The sequence below is a fragment of the Oratosquilla oratoria genome, chromosome 18 (assembly GCF_046742065.1).
Source record: "Oratosquilla oratoria isolate Oo_2021 chromosome 18, ASM4674206v1, whole genome shotgun sequence".
NCBI classification, from domain to species: Eukaryota; Metazoa; Arthropoda; class Malacostraca; order Stomatopoda; family Squillidae; genus Oratosquilla; species Oratosquilla oratoria.
This window is the reverse complement of record NC_134794.1, coordinates 30,168,731-30,190,954: the sequence shown is the minus strand read 5'-3', so window position 1 is coordinate 30,190,954 and position 22,224 is coordinate 30,168,731. Positions and strand designations below refer to the sequence as shown.

Sequence of the window (22,224 nt, the reverse complement as noted above, 5' to 3'; positions counted from 1 at the left end):
ATCCTACAAAGTGTAACTGTTTTTTCCTGATAGTTGTTATTATTTCCCTCTGTGTTCCTATTCGCTGCAGTATTTCTATACTACAAGAACCGTGAGGACTTGCCATAGAGAACGCACACCCCCTGAATCCTACTGAGGAGTTCCTTTGGATGTATTATACAAATGACGACGTCCAACGACCTTCGATACTCACTACTACATCAGTTTATGTATGGTAAAGCACTTGTCAGGTGACGTTTGGGTAATGAGAGTTCTTTCTCGTGATGGATATAGCTGTGCTGATCAAAAGTTACCTCTACGTTTGAAGAAATATAAAGTGATGCAGTAGGTCTGAGTCCACATAAGCAGAAAAATTATAAAACCAAAACAGGGAGAAAAATGACTGGAGTAAAAATGAAAGTGGCAACCGATATGGAAGAATTTGATGAGTCAGCAAAGTACAACTGATGAGGAAGCCAGTTCCTATAATAAACATGATGTGATTTTTGTAATAAAAATGTTTTGGAATACCAAATAAAGGCAAATACATAATTGTCAGTGATAACACTGTATGTATGTATGTATGTATGTATGTATGTATGTATGTATGTATGTATGTATGTATGTATGTATGTATGTATGTATATATATATATATATACATATATATATATATATATATATATATATATATATATATATATATATATGTATATATATATAAACATATATATATATACATAGAAGTACATTTTTCATCGGATGGCAGCAAGATCTATATTGTAGTTAGACTAAGTAATACAAGATAAACCAAATGAAAAGACCGGTAATTTGGGAACCAGGGAAGCAATGAACTTTTATGCGAGCAAGTCTTGGTAATGAAAACGATCAGTGACGATGAGAATCGAAAAAAGATGCCTATAATAGACAAAGTTGAGAGAGTTGAGAGGTTCAGAGTATAAAGTCGCTTGTAAATGATATTTGATGGTAAAAACAGACTGAAAAAATAAAAACAAAATATATAAATGCATAAAACTGTATAGATGAAAAATGTAAAAAAATAAATAAAACTTTAAAGGTGAAATGAAAATATCAAAGTAAAACTGAAACCTATGCCTAAGATACGATTTACACAAAAATTACGAGACTGTAAAGTCTCCTAATGAAGAACAAATGGATGAACAAATACGACTTACACCCGTGATAATTGGTTCTTATAAACATGTACTTTTTGTGTTATATTCGCCAAACATATTTCGTTACTATTGCTGATCACGTGTACTCAGACCGAGAGATCGACAGTCTGCATCTTTCATCTGAATTTGAAACAATTGCTGAATAATAGCTTCTGACCAATGTTCATGATATCTGACTGACAATGTCCGCCATTTTCCAGCAATCCTACACTACTACATACATACATATACCAAAGACCCCTTCCCCCTTACACGGGAGGTAACCAAAAAACAAAGGCATAGAAACCAGTCCCACCCATTCCATCCCTTACATACTCCACTCTCCTCTACCCTCTTCCCTCCCTCTTATCTTGGCACCTCCTGGATGACGGGTCATCACTGCATCTTGTCCACTGCCCTGGGTCAGAAGCAGTGTCGCAAGACACAGCACATCCACACCCTCTCTCAGAAATCCCTTCAGGCAGATGAACATGATCCAGGTCTTCAGGTGCCCACATCCAATGTTTCTGGAGTAACCGCGCCCATAGTCAACTTTTCACAATAATCTTTACTACAAACAATTATACTTTCATCACCGCTGCAGTACAAGCTACTACCCAACATGTGAAGGTAACATCTAAGCTCCATTTCCACCGTACCCTGACAATTTATCAGTTGCCTACGTCCTATACAGAATCCTGTAAATATATATTGAAAATGTCCTCTTGGTACATACAATAAGTATCGCATGCCGACTCCAGAGTAAAGATCCGCTGGGTAAGGAACTGGGCGACCTTAAAATTCAGGAAGAATTATTGTCTTCGTCCGGAGAGATGACCTTGAATGAAATGTTAAAGTTTATTGAGGCTCAGGAGGGAGTGTGGTGGCCAGCAGCTGCTCTCGCAACACGTCCCAGCCTATGACGTCATCGCTGCTAATGTATTCAACGGTTCCACACCCACGTTAGCCTCATCTTCATATCTCCACATGAAAACTGCTTCCCGGACAGCACCTGTGACTGGTATGGCGGTTATAGTCTTAGGTCATCACTGAAGATTCACAAAACTCTGTGTCCTGCTTTCGTGCACTTTCTGGGCGCAAATTGCGTCTGAGAAAATGAACAGAAGCAGAACAGAACTGGGCGAGAAGCTGGCGACGTGATCCTGATTACCGATGTCGAAACACTTACCGACATCTACGACCAGACATATTGTAAGCCATGATAAACATGACTTCAGCAGCTGGTACATATCGCGCCCCAGAGTTAGCCTTGCCTTTCAGGTATAAATTTCTCTCGGCGATGACACCTGCCCGCTGTGTGTGTGTGGTTATCGCCGATACAGGTGCGTGACAGTACAACACAGGAAATCCCCGTGTCTGGCAGTTCCTCTTTCTCCCGGTGAGACAGAAGCGTGGCGCCAACCTTTCGACAATGTAGATAATGGGGCGACACTGATGAATCACGCGATGCCCGTCTTGCAGTTATGCTACGTACCGGCTAACGCACTCGCCAGTCTACCAGAGTCGCTCGGCCTGTACGTTGAGTGTTATATCGTTTTCCAGGCGCCTTTTCAAACGATTCTGTAACCACGCCCGATGGGTGCTTAATTACTTCAAAATAGTATATGCACAATCCTATATAATGTAGCATTATTTGTAAGGTACGAGTGTGTGTATATATATATATATATATATATATATATATATATATATATATATATATATATATATATATATATATATATATATATATATATGATTTTTTTTTTTTTTTTTTTTTCAGAAACCACAGGGAAATGAAAAATACAATTACCGAACGTTTTCGTCTATTACAGATATCTTCGAGGGTACGAAAAGGTTCGGTAACAATATTTTTCATTTCCCAGTGCTTTCTGCAAAAAATAGTTTATCACGTGTTTTTATGGTTTCTTTGCACACACACACACACACACACACACACACGAGCGCGCGCGCGCGCACGATAATCGAAATGGCAGCGAAGATTGGAACTCGGGAAAATATCAATTCTCGTGGATCTCAACGACGAGGGAGTACCTGTGCTGTATTAGTAGGGAAGGGGAAAGCTCGTGGTGTAGTGGGAAGGTGAAGAAAAAGGAGGGGAGGGATTATTGAGGAAAATGGAAGGAAATGAGGAAGGGGACGAACGGGCCCCGGACGTCAGAAGATGCGCAGACGACAGAGGTGAAGTCGAAGAAATAAGTAAAAATGTAAAAATTAGAAACATAGATAAGAGCAGAACAATGGAAGGTGGAGATAATTATTTCTATGGATTTAATGAGGGAGGAGATGACAACCTCCCCCGATTAGCAAGTCTAGAGAAGAAGAAAAACTAACAAAAATAAACGAACAATGGGAGGTTAAGTTCAGTCAACTTGCACTGATTACACAAAGAGTTGATAAATTGGAAAACTAAAGAAGGAGAACCAAAACCTAAATAGAGAAATAGAAGAATTAAAAAGACAATTTAAAGAAGTAAAGGATGAGAATGAGGAATTAAAGAGGGATAATAAAGAGAAAGAGTTCATAGAAAAAGAGGTAAGTGGTTGGAAAAAGGTTCAGGAGGATAGCAAAATTGAATTTAGAGATATAGTGAAACAACAGATGAAGGAACATACTAAGGACAGTTATTAAAGTGATGAGAGAGAAGGAGAATATAGTAAGAGACTTAGCAGATGTTTTCATGAAAGCAGCAGTTGCCGACAAGACTGACGAGTTAAACACCATATGAGGACGGAGCCTTTATTTGTACGACGTTTCGCTTATTACATCTTTTTCAAGTACAAGTTGAGATACATATGCTTGAGATTAAATAAGGGGAAAGGAGGGAACGGGGAGAGAAAAGAAGTACGGGGGGGGGAAGGAAGAGGAGGAGGAGGAGAAGGGGGGGGGGCATTGAACACTGGGAAAGGTTGAAAAATTGGCCCAAACGTCCGTGGGCGAAATGTTCACAAAGGGTGGTTTAAATATTCTAAAATTTTGCTGTCCATAGGTATTAGGGGAATTATGTGGGGCGAGATGTTGAACATGCCTCTATTTTGTTCAATAGTGTTCGTTCCTTGGATAATCGCTGCTTCTAAACACTTCCTGCGGATTTTGTCTGGTTCTCGTATCAGCAGCTCTTCATTCTTCCAGTCCATAAGATGGTTTTCCTTGTTTCTATGTGTCACACATGCATTGGTGGTGACATCATGCCTGACGTCGTAACGGTGTTCACGTATTCGTGTATTCAGGTCGCGTGACGTTTCTCCGACGTAAACTTTATCACATCCTGAACACGGAATACGATAAACACCGGCTTTGGTGCCCGGTGTTTGCTTGTTGTGTATTTTCGACTCCGTGATGTCTTTTATCGTCCTGCACAACAAGACGTCTCGTGTTGCCAACCAGCGACGTTGCCACCAACCTGACACATATTTTAAGAACCACCAATTTGGAAGTAGTGTACCAGACAAGAGAAAACAAAAAGAATCGAAGCTAGGGGAAAAAAACGAGAAAAGAACAGAGTCAGACAAAGACATTTTTATTGGAGAGTAGTGGATATGAAAGTGAGGAAATGGTTCCTAGCAGAGAAAAACGGAAGGGAAACAGAAAACACGATGGAGGTAACAGAAAATTAAAAGTGTCCTTCACAAATATAGATGGATTAATAACAGGCTTGAATGAACTGAATGATTACCTGATGGAAAAGGAATCTGACATAATGGGAATTGTGGAGACAAAATTGAAAGATTCATTACCACCCAACAGTGCAGGACATGGTACATATAATTATTGGATTAGAAACAGAGAAGTAAAACAAGGGGGTTAAATTATGTTCCTGACTAAGAAGGATATAAATGTGAGGAATGTCACATATGGAAAGAATAGAGTGGAAATGATCATAATGGAAATAGAGGACAGGGACAAGAAGAACAGGAAGTTTGTGGTAAATTATGTGCCTCCTAAAATGGCTTCGTGAGAAGAGAGAGAACACAAAAATATGTTAGAAGACATAAGGATAACACTAAATAAGATAATGGAAGATGGAGGAAGAATAGTTATAATGGGTGATTTTAATTGTAAAGAAATCTGCTGGGAAGAAATGACAGTGAAGGGTGGAGATGACCTATGGGGAAATGTACTACTTGATATGATTATAGAACATACAATGGCACAATGGATACAAGAGAATACTAGATATAGAAATAAGAAAGAGCAATCGAGACTAGACCTAATAATCACATCAGAACCTAAAATAGTGGACAAGATTGAATATAAGACACCACTAAGTAAAAGTGACCACATATTAGTAGAACTGGAACTAAACGAAGAAAAATACACGAGAAAAAACGAACAATATAGAAAGGGAAGAATGATGTATGGAAAAACAAATTTTGATAAAATGAGAAAAAAAATAAAAAGGAGACTGGGAAAGGATATACAATGAGGAAACAACAGTAGAAGAGAAATAGAATATTTTGACAACAATTTATAAGGAAGGAGTGGAAAAGTATGTTCCAAGACAAAAACAAGATAAAGGATATGTAAAATGTTGGTACACCAAAAGATGTAGAGAGTTAAAAGATGAAAGGAATAAAGCCGGGGAAAAAGGAGGAAAGACAAAAAACCCGAAAATGGAAAACATATACTGATTATAAAAATGAATATGTACAAGTGCGCAGAAAAGAAAAGAGAAAACACAAAAAGGATGTCATAGAAAAATGTAAAGATCAACCAAAACTATTCTATAGATTTGTAAACAACAAATTGAAAAACAAACAAGAATTAGTGAAACTACAAGGAGGAATAGAATACAGAGAGGAAATAGAAATGGCAGAAATTATGAACAACCCTTTTTAATCAGTGTTTACGAGGGAGAACACAACTGAGAGATGACGAGTGGGAGGGGAAAGTCCCCCTATGAAAGAAATAGAAGTAACAAAAAATGAAATAATGAATCAGTTGAGTAAACTCGATGTCAGAAAATCGCATGCTCTAGATGAAATGGCAAACTGGATTTTGAGAGAATGCAGGGACGAACAGACAAAATACATAGTCTAATAAGCAGTTCATTGAAGGAAAGAAAAGTTCCAGAAGACTGGAAAAGATCAAATATAGTACCAAAATATAAGGGGGGAAACAAAGAAGACCCTACAAACTACAGACCGGTCTCTCTTACAAGTACGGTAGCAAAATTTTGTGAAAGAACTATCAAAAGTAGATGGGTAAAGCATTTGGAAAAAACAATGTACTAAATCCGAGGCAGTTTGGATTTAGACAAGGAAGATCATGTGCCATAAGCCTAATGTGCTTCTACTCAAGACAAATAGATATAATACAGGAAAGAGATGGATGTGCTGATTGTGCATTTCTAGGCCTGAAAAAAGCTTTTGATAAGGTGCCACATAAGAAATTGCTAAAGAAATTAGAAACTGCAGGAGGAATACAGAGCAAACTACTTAAGTGGATGGAAGACTTCTTACATGAAAGGAAAATGAGTGGTGATAAGAGACAAACATTCCAATTGGGATGAGGTGATTAGTGGAGTTCCACAAGGAACAGTACTGGCCCCAATAATGTTTGCTATATATATTAATGATATGGATGAAGGAATTGAAAGTTATATGAGCTTCTTCGCAGACGATGCAAAAATGTTGAAAAAGTGAACACCGAAGAAGATTGTGAATCGCTGCAAAGCGATCTCAATAAAGTATGGGAATGGAGTAGGAAGTGGGAGATGGAATTCAACATTAAGAAGTGTAGTATAATGGAATTTGGAAGAAGCAAAACAAATGTATAACAAAACTTGAAAGAATACAAAGAGCAATTACAAAATTGGCACCAACACTCTCAGAACTATCATATGAGGAGAGGCTGGCAAAACTTGAGCTACAGACATTAGAGCAAAGAAGAGAGAGAGGAGATTTGATAACTATTTATAGAATCATGAAAGTCATGGAAATTATTAATAGGGAGGATCTAATAAAATGGAATAGTATAGATACAAGAGGACTTGGAAAGAAAATCAAGAAAGACAATTATAGAAGAGACCTGAAAAAGAACAGTTTTCCCCACAGGATAACAGACGTTTGGAACAGGTTAGATAAGAATGCGGTGTGTGCAAAAACGATACACGAATATAAAAACAGTCTAGGTAAAACGAGATATGGAGACGGGACACCACGAGCATAGCTCCTCTTCCCATAAAATACAACTAGGTAAATACTAGGTAAACACACACACACACACACACACACACACACACACACACACACACACACACACACAAACATACATATATATATATATATATATATATATATATATATATATATATATATATATATATACTAATTAAGAAATTGTCTAGTTTAAATAACCCTAAACTCAAATTAATATTGTTATCAAAATTGCTCTTAATTAATAGGATAGTCAAGCAGTACCATAGCTCCTGATTGTGCCAGATGTCCTGTGGACGTTTCGGCCACATGGTTATGCTCCCTTGATTTGCTGCTTTATTGTTTTATTATCATTATTATTAGTTCCATTTGTATATGAATATGTTTTACTGCTTTATTATTTTATTATTATTATTATTAGTTCCATTTGTATATGAATGTGTATGTATATTGAACGAAGCTTTTATGTGGCTATAACCTTTCCCAGTTTTCTAATTTCTTAATAAATATTATGTTCTATTTTCTCTTTCTTGTACTCTGAGGATGTCATAATAGACGAAAACGTTTAGTATTCCGACTTTATTTTCCCTGTGGTTTCTGCAATATATATATATATATATAACATATATATATATATATATATATATATATATATATATATATATATACATATATATACACATACCGGTATACGTATACATATATATATGTATATATATATAGAGATATGTATATATATAGGTATATATATATACATGTATATATATGTATTTATATTATATATATATATATATGTATATATATACCGGTATATATATATATACATATATATATATTATATATATATATATATGTATATATAAAATAGGGTGTTTCACAGTTATAGAGGTAAAAATTCAAATTCAACTGAGAATTATGAGCAACCTTTTATTTTGTTCCTTTTAACTAAAAAATCAAATGAGAAAAATTTGAAGAGCATCGGCCAATGGTATCATGTCGCGCAATTCATTTCAAGTTTTTCAATGGGCAGGATTTGGTCCGACGGAGGAATTCCCTGCGGTGGGCTTCGACTACCTGAAGAAGGAACTGAAGTTGGTCTTCTGCCTTGGTCCTTCCATTCTTCGTGAATTCCTGGACCAGAGCCACCCCACGCTCCGCTGCATCGTTGGTCACAACCAGCCCCTCAACTCGTTGCAGACCAGCTTTATAGGAAGGGTTATCTTTCCAATTTGCCGGGTCCTCGTCAAAAAAACTTGTGTCGATGTTCATGAGTTCAAAGAATCTCTTGGTATTTTTAGTTGCAAAGGAGGTTACGGTCTTGTCTTTCATTCCATTAGGAAGAGTCCTAAGACGGGGAGAAGTCTCTTCGAATCCGTCAACTGCCTTCATGTTTGCGACGAACTCCTTCTCCTGAAGAGACAGTTCTTCATCAAAGAGTGCCATACCAACGTTAATCTTAGACAGATACCAGAGATGGCGTGCCAGCGTCTTCGTCCCTGCCTTCCTGACGATCTCGTTGTCTTCCTCTTCCAGAACCTTGAAAATGGCGATGTCATGACGGGGAGCACTGACGGCTGAACGTGCCAAGAACCAGGCACGAACGTAATGCTTGGTAAGAAAAATGCAGAAGTCAGTCAGATTCTTCAGAATGCCCGATCGTGATACGCGGGAGGATGAGGGTCTTTGTTGTCGATGCTGAGAGAACTGGGGAAGGAAGATCCACATCTTCAAGCCATATATGGCCCGCGCCATCCATCGTGCTCGATGAACAGCCCCGGGTTTTCGAAAAGTGGTGCTTTGGGAGCCATGTGGCACCCCTCCAAGAAAGACAATGACCAACTCAAAGAGCTCTCTGTAGTCGTCGCGCGGATGATTAAAGTGTAGCTAATTTTGGCAGAAATTGAGGACATCACTGGCCCACGATGTACTTCGAATTGCATCTTCGGCTGTCCGATAGTCTGTTTTATCCACAGAAGGCCAAAACTCTTCGAATTGCTGAAAAATTGTGATATCAGGGCTCCGTGACACCTCTGGAACCAATGCAGAGAAGACCGCTTCTAGTAGAAGCTCCAAAACATGATGTCGACAAGCTAGATTCAAGAGATCACGTCCAAGGATCTGCTGCAGACGCAGACAGACACCGCCTTTGGGACCGGTGTTAGTGGCAGTCGTGTCGAAGCAAAGCGCTGCAATCCTCTCTTGAAGGTTCCATTCCTTGATGACGTTAATAATTGTGGTGGCTGTCGGCTCAGCTTTACCATCGGTGACCGGAGCAGCAAGCAGCTTGAGAACTCCTTCTCCAGAAATAAGAATAGAAAGGCGATCCACTACTTCTCCATTAGTTAGTGCGGGCATCAACTTCCCATCCCAGTGGACAGTCCGGGGAATTGTTGGAGAGAAAGACTCCTTGATTTCGGCGGCTCTTTCTTCACGATGTTTACTGAGTTGAACACGTTTTGCCTCCATGAGTTCTGTGTAGGTACTGACTTCTGTAGCTCTGCGAGATATAGGAACACCAACTAGTCGATCACATAACATGGTGTAGTCAACAAACATGTCATTCATGATGTAAGATCTTGGGGTATTGCATTCATAAATATTATTGTATTTAATAATTCGTTCTAGGAGTGATATACTTCTATATGTATTAATAAATGTTTGAGATTTAGATAAATAATGATAAATACGTACCCTTAAAATGTTGTGTGAACTTCACAGAGATGAACAACTCACTGTTGTACAAGACAGAAGTGAACACGTTATGCCTCCATGAGTTCTGTATAGGTACTGACTTCTGTAGCTCTGCGTGACATCAAGATGTGGACTTTATAGTATAAAATTTTGCTAAAATAGTTTTCTGATGAAAAGGAACGAAATGAGAGGTTGCTCATAAAAATCCAACAAGTTTCATTTTTTCAAACACCCTAATACATATATATATATATATATATATATATATATATATATATATATATATATATATATATATATGTGTGTGTGTGTGTGTGTGTGTGTGTGTGTGTGTGTGTGTGTGTGTGTGTGTGTGTGTGTGTGTGTGTGTGTGTGTGTGTGGGTGTGTGTGTGTGGGTGGGTGTGAGTTGTTCTTCATAGTAAAAATTCTGAACATAATAGATGTCTATCTTCCTGTCTGACTGATGACGCCCTGCCTCTGCATGACTGTGGCAGTGCATAGCAGACGTAATTGCACCCCCACCCCACCTCCTGGCAGATGTCGATAATTCTCACTGAAACAAACTGTGGAAAGCAAGGCAGTGGTTTCCCGGCGGCAACGGCTCCACCTGGAATTCCCCTGCCATGACCAGCCCGCCGATTTGTGTTGTCATTTAATCAAGTAAGATGGTGATTTTCAACCTGTGAAATACTGTATATCAAGGCTAAAGATTATGTACTCCCGAGATTATCAAAAATATATATATGACAAAGAAAGAAATAAGCCTAAAGTATACAACACTTATGATGTCGTTGACACTTCCCAGCAAGTTATTCATCTTCCACAGCAGCAAGAGTCAGTACCACGCTACTCACTTTGGATACCAACAATCACAATGATTAGCAAAAGCAAGTAGCATGCTAGCGAGAAATACCTATTGTGACGTCATATCAAAGGTCAAGCATAAAGTGAATTAATTCGACTGTCGCCCTCTGAAATACTCAGTTGACACCCCAGGTGAACAGCAGAGCTGGGCACGTTCCTCGATGCGTTCCGCTTTAGTTTTGCAGCGGTTAGCGCTCTGAGCTATTAAAGCTATTGTATAGGTATCGGTATAGTATGTGGTCTACTTTTTGGAAATTTTCTTTGGTATAGTATATGACCTACCGGACTTTTATTTCGGTATGAACCTGTCTCTTAAGCTTTAATAGTTTGGGAGCGCTAACCGCGGCCAAACTAAAGCGCGACGCAGTTAGGAACGCACCGAGGAACGCGCCCAGATCCGGTGAGCAGACAAGTTTCCACACATGGCTCGATGAGGAGCGAAGCAAGGCATGGGTAGCGCCGAATGTAAACAACGTCTGTTTCATGACCTCAGCATACCAACCGTAGTAATGTGCTGCCCGGGGCAGTCCGGCTCCCTTTGCTACGCCACTGTATGTTTCATCGTTTTGAGTATTAGGGTTTCCCAACATGAATTCGTAGATTTGTGGAACAAATTGGATGTAAATATAATCCAGGCCCACAATACAAACGAATTTTAGACAAAATTTGATATGTGGAACCAAAGCACAACTCCGATTATACTACAATTAGATACGATCCTCATTAGAATCTACCTAGGCCCAGGTGATACTGATGGCTGTCTTCGCCTACAACGTGGTAAATATTACACTAGTAAAAATTTGTAGACAATGATAAACAAGTACATGTATATCAAAATAAGTCAAACATCAACGTGGTGTGGCGTACTGGTTCTTCCAGAAACAGGCCACAATCACCCGTATGAACTGGTGTGGGCAAGATCGGCTTGGGGTCGGGCTAGGGGTAGGGTGAGAGGTAGGGGGAGTCTGTACCGGTCCGTTGGGAGTCGAGGGGCGGAGCCACAGTGCAGGTCTGAATTTTCGGTGAGTCGTAAGGATAATGCAAGATCTAAGACAATGGGATAATGCTTGAGACAACGGGATATCTTTCGGACGGATAAAAAAAATACTTTCAATTGCCTCGGATAGAAAGTTGATTCTGTTCGTTCAATTGCTTGCGTATCCAATAAACATCTCTTCGTAAGAGTTAAGAAATTGTTTATTCATTGGGTGGAAACATATTTTCAAATATTTTACGAACTCAGTTTGATTATACATGGCCGGTGGTCGAGCGTCGCTTCCTGTTGTGACGATAGTTCCAATTCCACCGCATTTATGTGAGAACCGCAATGGAAATAAGTCTCATCATCGGACTACTCAGTAAAACTAGAATCCAAAAGACCTAATAGCTTCCCTGGTTATATACGAAGGGTGATTCGGTAGGACAATAGCTGTCGACCACGAGTCCAGCACATAAACAGACAATCCTGAAATCCCCGGTGTTCAAATAAATCCAGGAACGTATCAAACTGATAAAAACGAGAATAAAAAATAAAGAAATAAATACTTTATCAGGTGCAGATAAAATGTGATGCGTTACATGTCCACATTCAACTTTGCCCGCGAAACTGATGTGATGACTTGCTCCACAGGTGTTTCGTCTGTAATGGATGCGATACAAGCACGTGCAATCATACCCAGGAGCGATTTGCACACGATCATAGCTGGATATCACGGCGATCGTGATTTCCCCTTTGCAATGGCAAGCGGGTCCACTGGTCAACGGTACATGTAATATTTACAACAACAAGAATGCACATCAGTTTAGTTGCATATGACCTGCTCAGCGTGAATCTCGGGATCAACATCAGATTTGCACTGTTCAACTGTTGAATCCGGATTTCCATACCCAGATATAACATGCTTTTGTTATTGGTGAATGTTGATTAACTTCAGATTGTAATGTAAATGAGGGTTTCTGCGCAGTGTAATAAATGTCATAAACAGTCTTCTTGGCCCTCCGATGACATCGTGTTTTCGCAATCATATGCATGTGACGCAAGCGTATCGATCCTCTTTTCGCTTGTTCGGGTAGGAATTTGACCAGTGAGAAGGTTGAATTTGCCTCCATGACCTACATTCTAGTTTGTGATTGGATAAAGAGAATCCTTCCCGTAGCTTTAAGAATCCCGTAGCTGGTTTTATCACCGGCATTCGAGGAAAGTTTTTGAGCGACCAATGAGAAAAGAATTTCAAGTCAAAAGATAATTTCATTGGCCATATCTTCCTCGTGTCCAATGAGCACTGGAAAGAGCTGGAGGCGTGTTCGGATTTCAAGGTTCAAGGTTTCTTTTTACTCCTTATTGTGTGAAGCAATGTATTCAAAATATATAGCTGAAATTTTCTAAAGTGATTTAGAATTATTTTTCATAACCATTTCAAATTTCAAATCATTGAAAATGTATTCGATGATTGAAAAGAAAATATAAATCATCAAACTAACTGGAAGATATCCTCTCTCGTACGACATGACGTCATGATACGTCACAACCTACACACGATAGTGTCATTTGAAAATGTGTCTACGTTAATTCATTGCAGATATGTAAGAATGGTGGAACTCAAATAAATTACATCGAAAAATACCAATCCATGAAAATTAAATATATAGAGCTGTCATGAATTTATGTATAAAGCAAATGGAAATAAAAACAACTGGAACTAGAATGGCTGGCGACTAAAGGCAGCTTTAGTGGCGTGATGGGTCGCGTGGCCGTACGTAGCAGTGAACTCAAACATTTTAGGTAGTTCCTCAAAACTCTAAAGAGGTGTGGATGTGTAGTTGTGTGTGACCTTTGGATTTAATGTAAATACAAGTACGAAGACGGGAAACCGAAAGTGCACTTTTACCAGAATCAGGAAACAATTACAATGTAAGTAACGTACATTATCTCTTAGTTATTTGAATTAGTGAAAACATGACTTCCTCGTGAAAATGCATAGAATGTTCACAAGTTATTATTTTGCAAGTAATGGAGAACTAGTGAAAAAGCAGGTGCTGGTGTGTGCTGTGAGTTCTAGTTCAAGGTCAGGTAGGAGAGGGAAAATGAACAATACGACTATACGAGTGCTGTTGCATGCTGTGCACTTTGCATACGTGTTTCTACCAATTCTAACCTTCACGCTGTCTTCTTTATTTAATGCTGACGTGTCTTGTGTCAGAAGTTTTTTCTTTCTTTCTTTTTCTAATAGGCTAAGGCTAAGTAAGTTCTTTTAGACAGTCACAATATCCACTTATGACTCCCGAAGTGCAAAATGAAAGTGTATACCGATACTATCGAAATTTGCATTATCATGATTAGAAATATCCTTCAACTGGTACATGATATATCAAATCTGTCATAAATCTACAACACTCCTTATACAATCGGCTAAACATTAATGAAAACATTTTGTACTAAATTGATACATAACTCGCCGTGTTTCGTAGTGTTTTAAGCAAGATAGATCACTACAAGCCTTGCTGCATTCAAGGGAATCGTTTCATGTGTTCTTATACAATCTGTCTCTTTTCTAGTGCCCTACTTATAACAAGATTTGCCACTAGCCATTTTTTTTTCATTTCTGAGTTTTATTCAATTCTCCAAAGGACTTGGAAGATGTAACAAAAGGTATATGATTGGCACATCCCGGAACTTGATTAGGTTTCAAGATGTAAAGTGAATTAATAAAAAAAAAAGAAGCATGGATGATTTCATCAAGCATCACCCGTATACAGGTGAACGCAAAACTACTAGCAATATATCAATATTTCTCATTGGAATCAGATACTATATAGGAGAATGATATAGCACATTTCAAGCTGCAATTGCATTTCAAACGAATATAGATTCCAAATATTTACTTTTATTTGTAAAAGAGACCAAAGGTGAACCGAATATTTGTGTTCAGTTTGTGGAGCCCGCCATTTCGATCATCCTATTGCTAAACAAACGTCAACTGTCGGTAATCCCTCACCCACGCCCTCCCACTAGGTACCCACCCCTTCCTACCCCATCCACTCCACCTCCCATAATCCTTCCCACGTAGTTCAGAGGAAACCCTATTCTCCGCTGAAACTGATAACAAGTAGCGTAGGGTGGAGAAAACCATCACACTTGTATCATCTCGGAAGCAAAGCACCACAAATATTTGTGACATTTCACCTCAATCCAACAGCCCCACATCCACATAAATCCCCCCCCCCGCGTGCGCACACACATACACACACACCCAGACACACGCACGCACACACATACACACACACACCCAGACACACGCGCACACACATACACACACCCAGACACACACGCGCACACACATACACACATCCAGACACACACGCGCGCACACACACACGCATCCAGACACACAAGAGAGACTAGCAAAACTTGAACTACAGACATTGGAGCAAAGAAGAGAGAGAGATTTGATAGCTATTTACAGAATCATGAAAGGCATAGAAGTTATTGATAGAGAGAATCTGATAAAATGGGATGATGGAAACACAAGAGGACACGGAAGGAAAATCAAGAAGGACAGCTATAGAAGAGATCTGAAAAAGAACAGCTTTCCTCACAGAATAATAGACAGTTGGAACAAGTTGGATGAAAAAATAGTGTGTGCAAGAACAATACATGAATTTAAAAATAGTTTAGATAAAATGAGATATGGAGACGGGACCCCACGAGCGTAGCTCTCCTTCCCGTGAAATACAACTAGGTAAATACACGCGCACACACATACACACATCCAGACACACACGCGCGCACACACACACGCACACACACACACACACACACACAGACACACACACATACACACCTACTGAACCAGGTCGTGGCCTGTGACACACGCTCGTTGACTTTTCAATGATCCAGGATGAATGGACCTATTTTTGGTCAGTCAAAGTCTCGTTTCTCACGTGTCGACTTTTCGCCTGCGCTGTACATGACACGACGTCGTTCTCTCAGTGGGTGTCTGTGTACGCTTTCATACGTGGTCGTGACGTGCGAAATCGTCCTTAGGCACATGTGGTCATTTGAGAGCACGACGTCGTGTCGTGGACAGCACATGGCACATTCCCTGAATCAAAATCCCCTCCACTCCCACCTCCATACTATTAGTCATAAAAAAAATTCTTTCCAAATATGGGCACACCCACTCACGCCCTCGGCATGATTCCTTTAAACAGTCCATAAAAAATACATATTCTTACACACCACGATACCATAACTCCTATATATAGGTATACGTGCACCATATTAGCTGAACATGACACTATGACCCCCTTAAAAACTATGTCAACGTGGCATTGTCCTTGAGGATAGAGTTGATAGTGATTTGTGGGTGAGATGATGCAATACCTACTGGGTGACACTTGGCGTCAAAATTCAATGCGTATTGGGTGGCACTTGGCGACAAAATAAAATAAGAATTGTTTGGCGCTTGGCGACAAAATACAATACATATTGGGTGACACTTAACGACAAAATACAATAAGTATTGGGTGACACGTGGCTTCAAAATACAGTACATATTAGGAGGCACTTGGTGACAATACAATATATATTGGGTGGCTTTTGGCGACAAAATACAATACGTATTGAGTGACACATGGTGAAAAATACAATGCTTATTAGATGACACTGGGCAACAAAATGCAATACATATTGGGTAGCATTTGGCGACAAAATACAATACGTATTGGGTGGCACTTGACAACAAAATACAATACGTATTGGGTGACACTTAGTGACAAAATACAATATGAATTGGGTGACACTTGGCAACAAAATTCAATACATATTGGGTAGTATATGGCGTCAAAATACAATACGTATTGGGTGGTACATGGTGACAAAATACAGTATTTGGTGGCACTTGGCGTCAAAATACAATACGTATTGGGTGGCATTTTGCGACATAATACAATACATATTAGATGATACTTGGCGACAAAGTACAATGCATATCTGGTGGCACTTGGCAACAAATTACAATACGTATTGGATGACACTTAGCGACAACAAAATACAGTACTTATTGAGTGGCATTTGGCGACAAAATGTGACACATATTGGGTGACACTTGGCAATAAGGTAACGTGTATTGACTGACACTTGGCGAGAAAATACAATACGTATTGGGTGACATTTGGCGACAAAATACAATGCGTATTGAGTGGCACTTGGCAACAAAATACAGTACGTGTTGGGCTGCTCCTAGCGAAAAAATAGTGTGTATTGGGTGGCACTTAACGATAAGATGCAATACGTACTGGATGGCACTTATTGATAAGATACAATACGTATTGGGTGGCTCTTGGCGACAAAATACAATGTATTGGGTGGCACTTGGCAACAAAACATAATACGTATTGGGTGGCACTTGGCGATAAAATACAATACGTATTGTGGCACAGTTTTTCTAAATGTTTTGGTTGCTTCCCCCTTCTCTCTCTCTCTCTCTCTCTCTCTCTCTCTCTCTCTCTCTCTCTCTCTCTCTCTCTCTCTCTCTCTCTCTCTCTCTCTCTTTCTCTCTCTCTCTCTCTCTCTCTCTCTCTCTTCCACTCCTACTCGTGCATATTTTACCTCATCCTCTTTTGCAAAAAAAAATCATACCCCCTCTCCAGTTCGCCACTCAGCCTGTCTTCTGATCAAAAGATTACTTTCTTATCCTTCTCCTTTCTCTCCCCAATTATTTACTCTGCTTTTCTTTCCCAATTTACTGTCTCTTTTTTTTTCTACCCCCTCCAATTTGTCCTCATTTATTCCCATTTTCTGAGCTCCCCTCCTTGTTACTTTCTTCTTTTCCTCCCCATTCCTGTTCCCCTTCCCTTCCCGTCCTCCCATGTTCTTCATCTGCCCCACCCATTTTATCCTCTCTGTTCCCTTTCTCTTGACACCTGCCCTCGTCCCTCTTTAGTCGTACTACCACCTTATTTTCACTTCTCTTCCCTCGTCCTTCTCTCTTCACTATGCAGCCTAATTTGCTTGTCATCACACAATTCCTTTTCCTTCCGGTTCCTCTTTTTTTTCCTCACCTCATGTCCTCCTCCTATTCCTCCTCCTCCTTTTCTTCGTCCAGTTCCTCTCCTTCCTGTTTCCTATTTTTCTCTCACAGTTTCCAGCTGCTTGCCATTGTACCTCCCCTCCCATCGTGCGCACTTCTTATTTTCTCTTCCTCGTTATCTGTCCATAGAGATAGAGGGGTGACCTGGGTCCACCGCCCCCTCCTCTCTCTCTCTCTCTCTCTCTCTCTCTTTATTTTTTTATCAGGGATTCAGTCACCTTGTAATTTCTTCCTTGCTCACTTATCCACTGTAATTTCTTATATCACCTCCTTTTTTCTCCTTAACATCCTCCCCCCTTTTCTACAGTCTTCCTTTGGTTCTTCTCACCTTACCTTGCCCCACCTCCCATTCGCTTCCTTGTCTTCTTCACTTATCACTTCCTCTACCTCACCCACCCGTGCTTTCTTGCGCATTCCCTTCCCCCCCCCTCCTCGCTATCCAGCGTTTTCCTTCCCCAACCTTTCCAGCTGCTCCCTCCTTCCTAATGGCATACCAGCACCCCTTTAGTCCAATCTTTAACACCTTCACTACGACGGCGGGTTGTGCAGGTGATATAAAGGTCGCTAAAACATTCTGCTCAGGTAAAGAGGAAGGTGTGGGGCCAGACTCAAGGCAAAACGAAATTTCGATCGAAGGAGTTACGTACAGTTACACGGACAAACCAACAGCAACAAACCTGTTGGTTCTTACAAATCTGTTCTGGTACTTAACGTATTATTAATACTTATTTTTCTCTCTCAGCCGAACAAGGTCGTCGTACACGAACTGGAATAAAATAAACGTATTCAAGGCGTCTCCCCGTAATAGCGAAGAAATCCGTCTGACACAATCGGCATCCATTTGGATGTCACAACATCTGCTTCTTGTATCTCTTCACCACCACCACCTTCCCCATTCTTTCCCTAATCTACCCGATCTCCGTTCTTAACCACGCTCTCCCCTGTTTCCCCTTCCTTCTTCCCTCACTATCCATATCCCTTCTCTCTCTCTCTCTCTCTCTCTCTCTCTCTCTCTCTCTCTCTCTCTCTCTCTTTTCTCTTTCTCTTTCTCTCAACTTTTTGGTGCATAACGAGGACAGATGCAGAAAGAAAAATAAAACAGAACAAAATAACGAACTGATAGACATTACAACCGAATGACAGACATTACAATCAGTGGGCAGAATACAACAAAGTAACATATATTACAAATAATTTAACAAAATTTCATTTCCTATGTTCTTTTCCGTCCACCTTTCTATTTTTCTCCGTCTTTCCCCTTCCATTACCCGATCTCTCTAACCCAGGTTCTCCTCTCTTCCCCCTTCATTCTTCACCCAACTCCCCTCTTTCCCCAACACCTTTGTCGTTTCTGTACACCTCGTATTTGTTTCATAGTCCCTTCGTTTGCCTCGCCTTCCCATCAGTTTGATATTCCTCGTTTTTCTTTCATCTCAATGCCCCTGTCCTTTTAGTCCCCTTTCCTTCTACCCTCTTTTTTTCACAAAATTTTCTTTAGCTCCCCGTATGGGTACTCACTGCACAACTTTTATGTAGTCACTATTTCAGGTACCTTAGTGAATCCCTACTGACCAGATTCATACAAGGATGATTGGAGAATAACCTCTGCTCCACAAAAGGAATGTTGATAATTTTTAACGTCCACTGCCCCTCCGTTCTGCTACCCTCATAGGTCTCTCATTTACCATATCTGACCCCGCCACTTCGGGTATAGAAGTGCTAATTACTGGTGGCAGAATTCTAAAAATCAGTCCTATTTTTTCTCCCGCAGTCATTGTCTCTCTCTCTCTCTCTCTCTCTCTCTCTCTCTCTCTCTCTCTCTCTCTCTCTCTCTCTCTCTCTCTCTCTCTCTCTCTCTCTCTCTCTCTCTCTCTCTCTCTCTCTCTCTCTCTCTCTCTCTCTCTCTCTCTCTCTCTCTCTCGCTCTCTCTCTCTCTCCCACTCCGCGAGTCAGCAGTGTTTGAGGCATTGGGAATGGCCCGGTACTAAAACCTGGTGGATGGTTTGATTATGACGCAGATTGCCTGAGGAAATGAAGAAAGTAAAAGCTGCCACGGTGATATGAGACTGTTACGAAGGCTGGCTGAAGCCAACCTCAGTGAAAAGAAAACCCCCTTCAGAACCAGAGGATCCTTAAAATCAATGTTTCAAAAAACTACCAAAAAGTCTTAATTATTGAACAATTGTAGACTCCAAGTAGACTAACCCATACATGTCCCCATACCCTGTAAGTTCGTCCAATTACGTAAATCTTTATTATCAACGTCACCACGAGTCTTACGAGGTGGCAGTATGGCTTCTAAATATGTCAGTGCCATGTCTATCTACCAACAGAACAGAGAAGTAAACCGTAAAAATAATCGGATTGATCTTTCTCTCGATTTACATCTTCACGTTGATGGGTTTTGTATTTACTGACGCCTGACAGCTATATTTAACGTACTGGATTAGTTTGTGTTGTTTTCTGCTAGTTCTTAACACGCTGGCCCATTTCTTCGTCTAGGTCGTGACATATGCCGTCTAATTTCCGGGTACAGCTCGGAACTCGACTCGGAACCCAGAGCGTCATTTCAGTTCCGGCACCGTATAAAGCCGCGTCCACACTTGTTGCATTTCCACGTATCGTATCATCTTTGCGTACCACCCAGTGATACGATACAGTGCAACAGTACCCACTTGTTGCGTATCCGTATACAGCAGGCGGATACGCAACAAGTGGGTACAATATCCTGTTCCACCGATGGCTCATGTGGCATTCTACAGTGTTGCATAGGCCAAGTGTTCCAACCAGTTCAACACAAGGCTACGTGGTGTGTGAAAGGCGTTCACATGGTGTGTCCTTCAAAACGAGGGAAATTGTCCCGGGCAGTATTAGGTGGCTGATGTACGATGATGCATCACAATACTCGCATTATACACCTGTATTACCTGTTCTCTTTCACTTTGAATGTTAATAATCACAGAAAATACTCGTATGATCAGGCCAGTTCACAGAATATGAGGTTCACTTGCCTACAACTACAAAATAAATATAATCAAGACGCCGAGGCTGGCATCCTCATGGCGCCTACGTAGTCGTCATCGTATGGAAGGGGTTCATGGGATTGTGTTGCATTCTGCAGGTGACAGAAAGTTACTCGTTGAACCTAAACAAGATAAACATATAAAAGATTTGACCATGGGCTACCCACTCAGTGCTACAACGGCAGCGTCCCTATACAGGGAGGGGATGGAAGAATAATAATACACAAGGATACTGGGGAATGAGGTCAAATGATAAGAGATAGTGGACGGTGTCTTAGTGATCCCCAAGAGATCACTTAATAGATTAGGAAGGGTAAATGGTATTTGCCCGAATATTGAGTTCACAAAAGAGGAAAAAGACTATAAATTACCTTTACTGGTGGCGTCATCGAAAGCGTGCTGGTCTCGCATTCGCTTAGTTGTGGGTTTGAATCCCGTACATTTCTACGATTCCCAGCAGTGACTGTTACCTGTTCCAACAGTCCAAGCGCATAATTGGGCAAAAGTAACGTCCATGGCACTAGCTATGCGCCTCCTGGTGAAAGCCCTTTACCTCCTTTCCTGGATACACTAATATGGAGAACAGTAAATAAAGTAAAATTTTGGCGTACAGAAAACCAACAAAGATGACTCTATCCATTATTATCCAGTATCTGGCGGCACACATAAGACTAAAACAGAGGTAGTGACAAGTTCTCCCCCAAGAGAGAATTTGTAATTAAGAGTTTTTGGGGAAACTTGTTCGATTAGATAACACATTCAACAAATATTTCCCATTGAGTCTTCTCGTGAAATTTAAAAAGAGAGCCATCCAGATACTGAAGAGAATCAAGGGAAAGATGACAGGGCAAGCCAATTTATATAATTTCTAGGGACAAAGGAGTCTCTAATCGTGGACGACGGACATCAGAAGTCAGGAACGAAGATTGCCAAGAAGTCAGGAAGAAAGATGACTGAGAGATGAAGGGAAAACATAAATGACTATAGTATTTTGTATGAAATACTATGTAGTGGACGCAATAAAGTGCACATAGAAACAGGTCTTTGGTTAAGAAAGATACAAAACATAAAAGTTACATAGACAGTAGGATAAGCAGCTTTTAGTAAAACTTTATCACCTTCCACGCTGGGAAGACACACACACATAATGAAGAAAGGCAAGACAGTGGAGACTACACGTATATGCAAAGTTACGAATGATATGGAGAGAATTGTGTGTTAA

General features: G+C 40.2%; 2 protein-coding genes across 4 annotated transcripts in view; one reads left to right on the top strand and one right to left on the bottom strand.

Annotated features, from left to right (window-relative positions):
- Positions 1-8,336: 8,336 nt before the first annotated feature.
- On the bottom strand, positions 8,337-10,126 carry LOC143034906 (uncharacterized). Its single transcript, XM_076201249.1, has 2 exons — positions 10,024-10,126; positions 8,337-9,829 (listed from the first exon to the last, which is right to left on the bottom strand). The coding sequence occupies exon 2, from the start codon at positions 9,082-9,084 to the stop codon at positions 8,338-8,340; it is 747 nt and encodes a 248-aa protein (XP_076057364.1). The 5' UTR covers positions 9,085-9,829; positions 10,024-10,126; the 3' UTR covers position 8,337.
- A 3,490-nt stretch (positions 10,127-13,616) lies between these two features.
- LOC143035142 (uncharacterized) overlaps positions 13,617-22,224 on the top strand; it is an 86,951-nt gene continuing 78,343 nt past the window's right edge. For 2 of the 3 annotated variants that reach the window (XM_076201762.1, XM_076201761.1), the window contains exon 1: positions 13,617-13,799. In XM_076201762.1, the coding sequence (XP_076057877.1) occupies positions 13,798-13,799 (2 nt within the window). In that variant the 5' untranslated portion in view covers positions 13,617-13,797. The remainder of the gene's footprint in view (positions 13,800-22,224) is intronic. The other variant, XM_076201763.1, reaches the window with a different exon arrangement.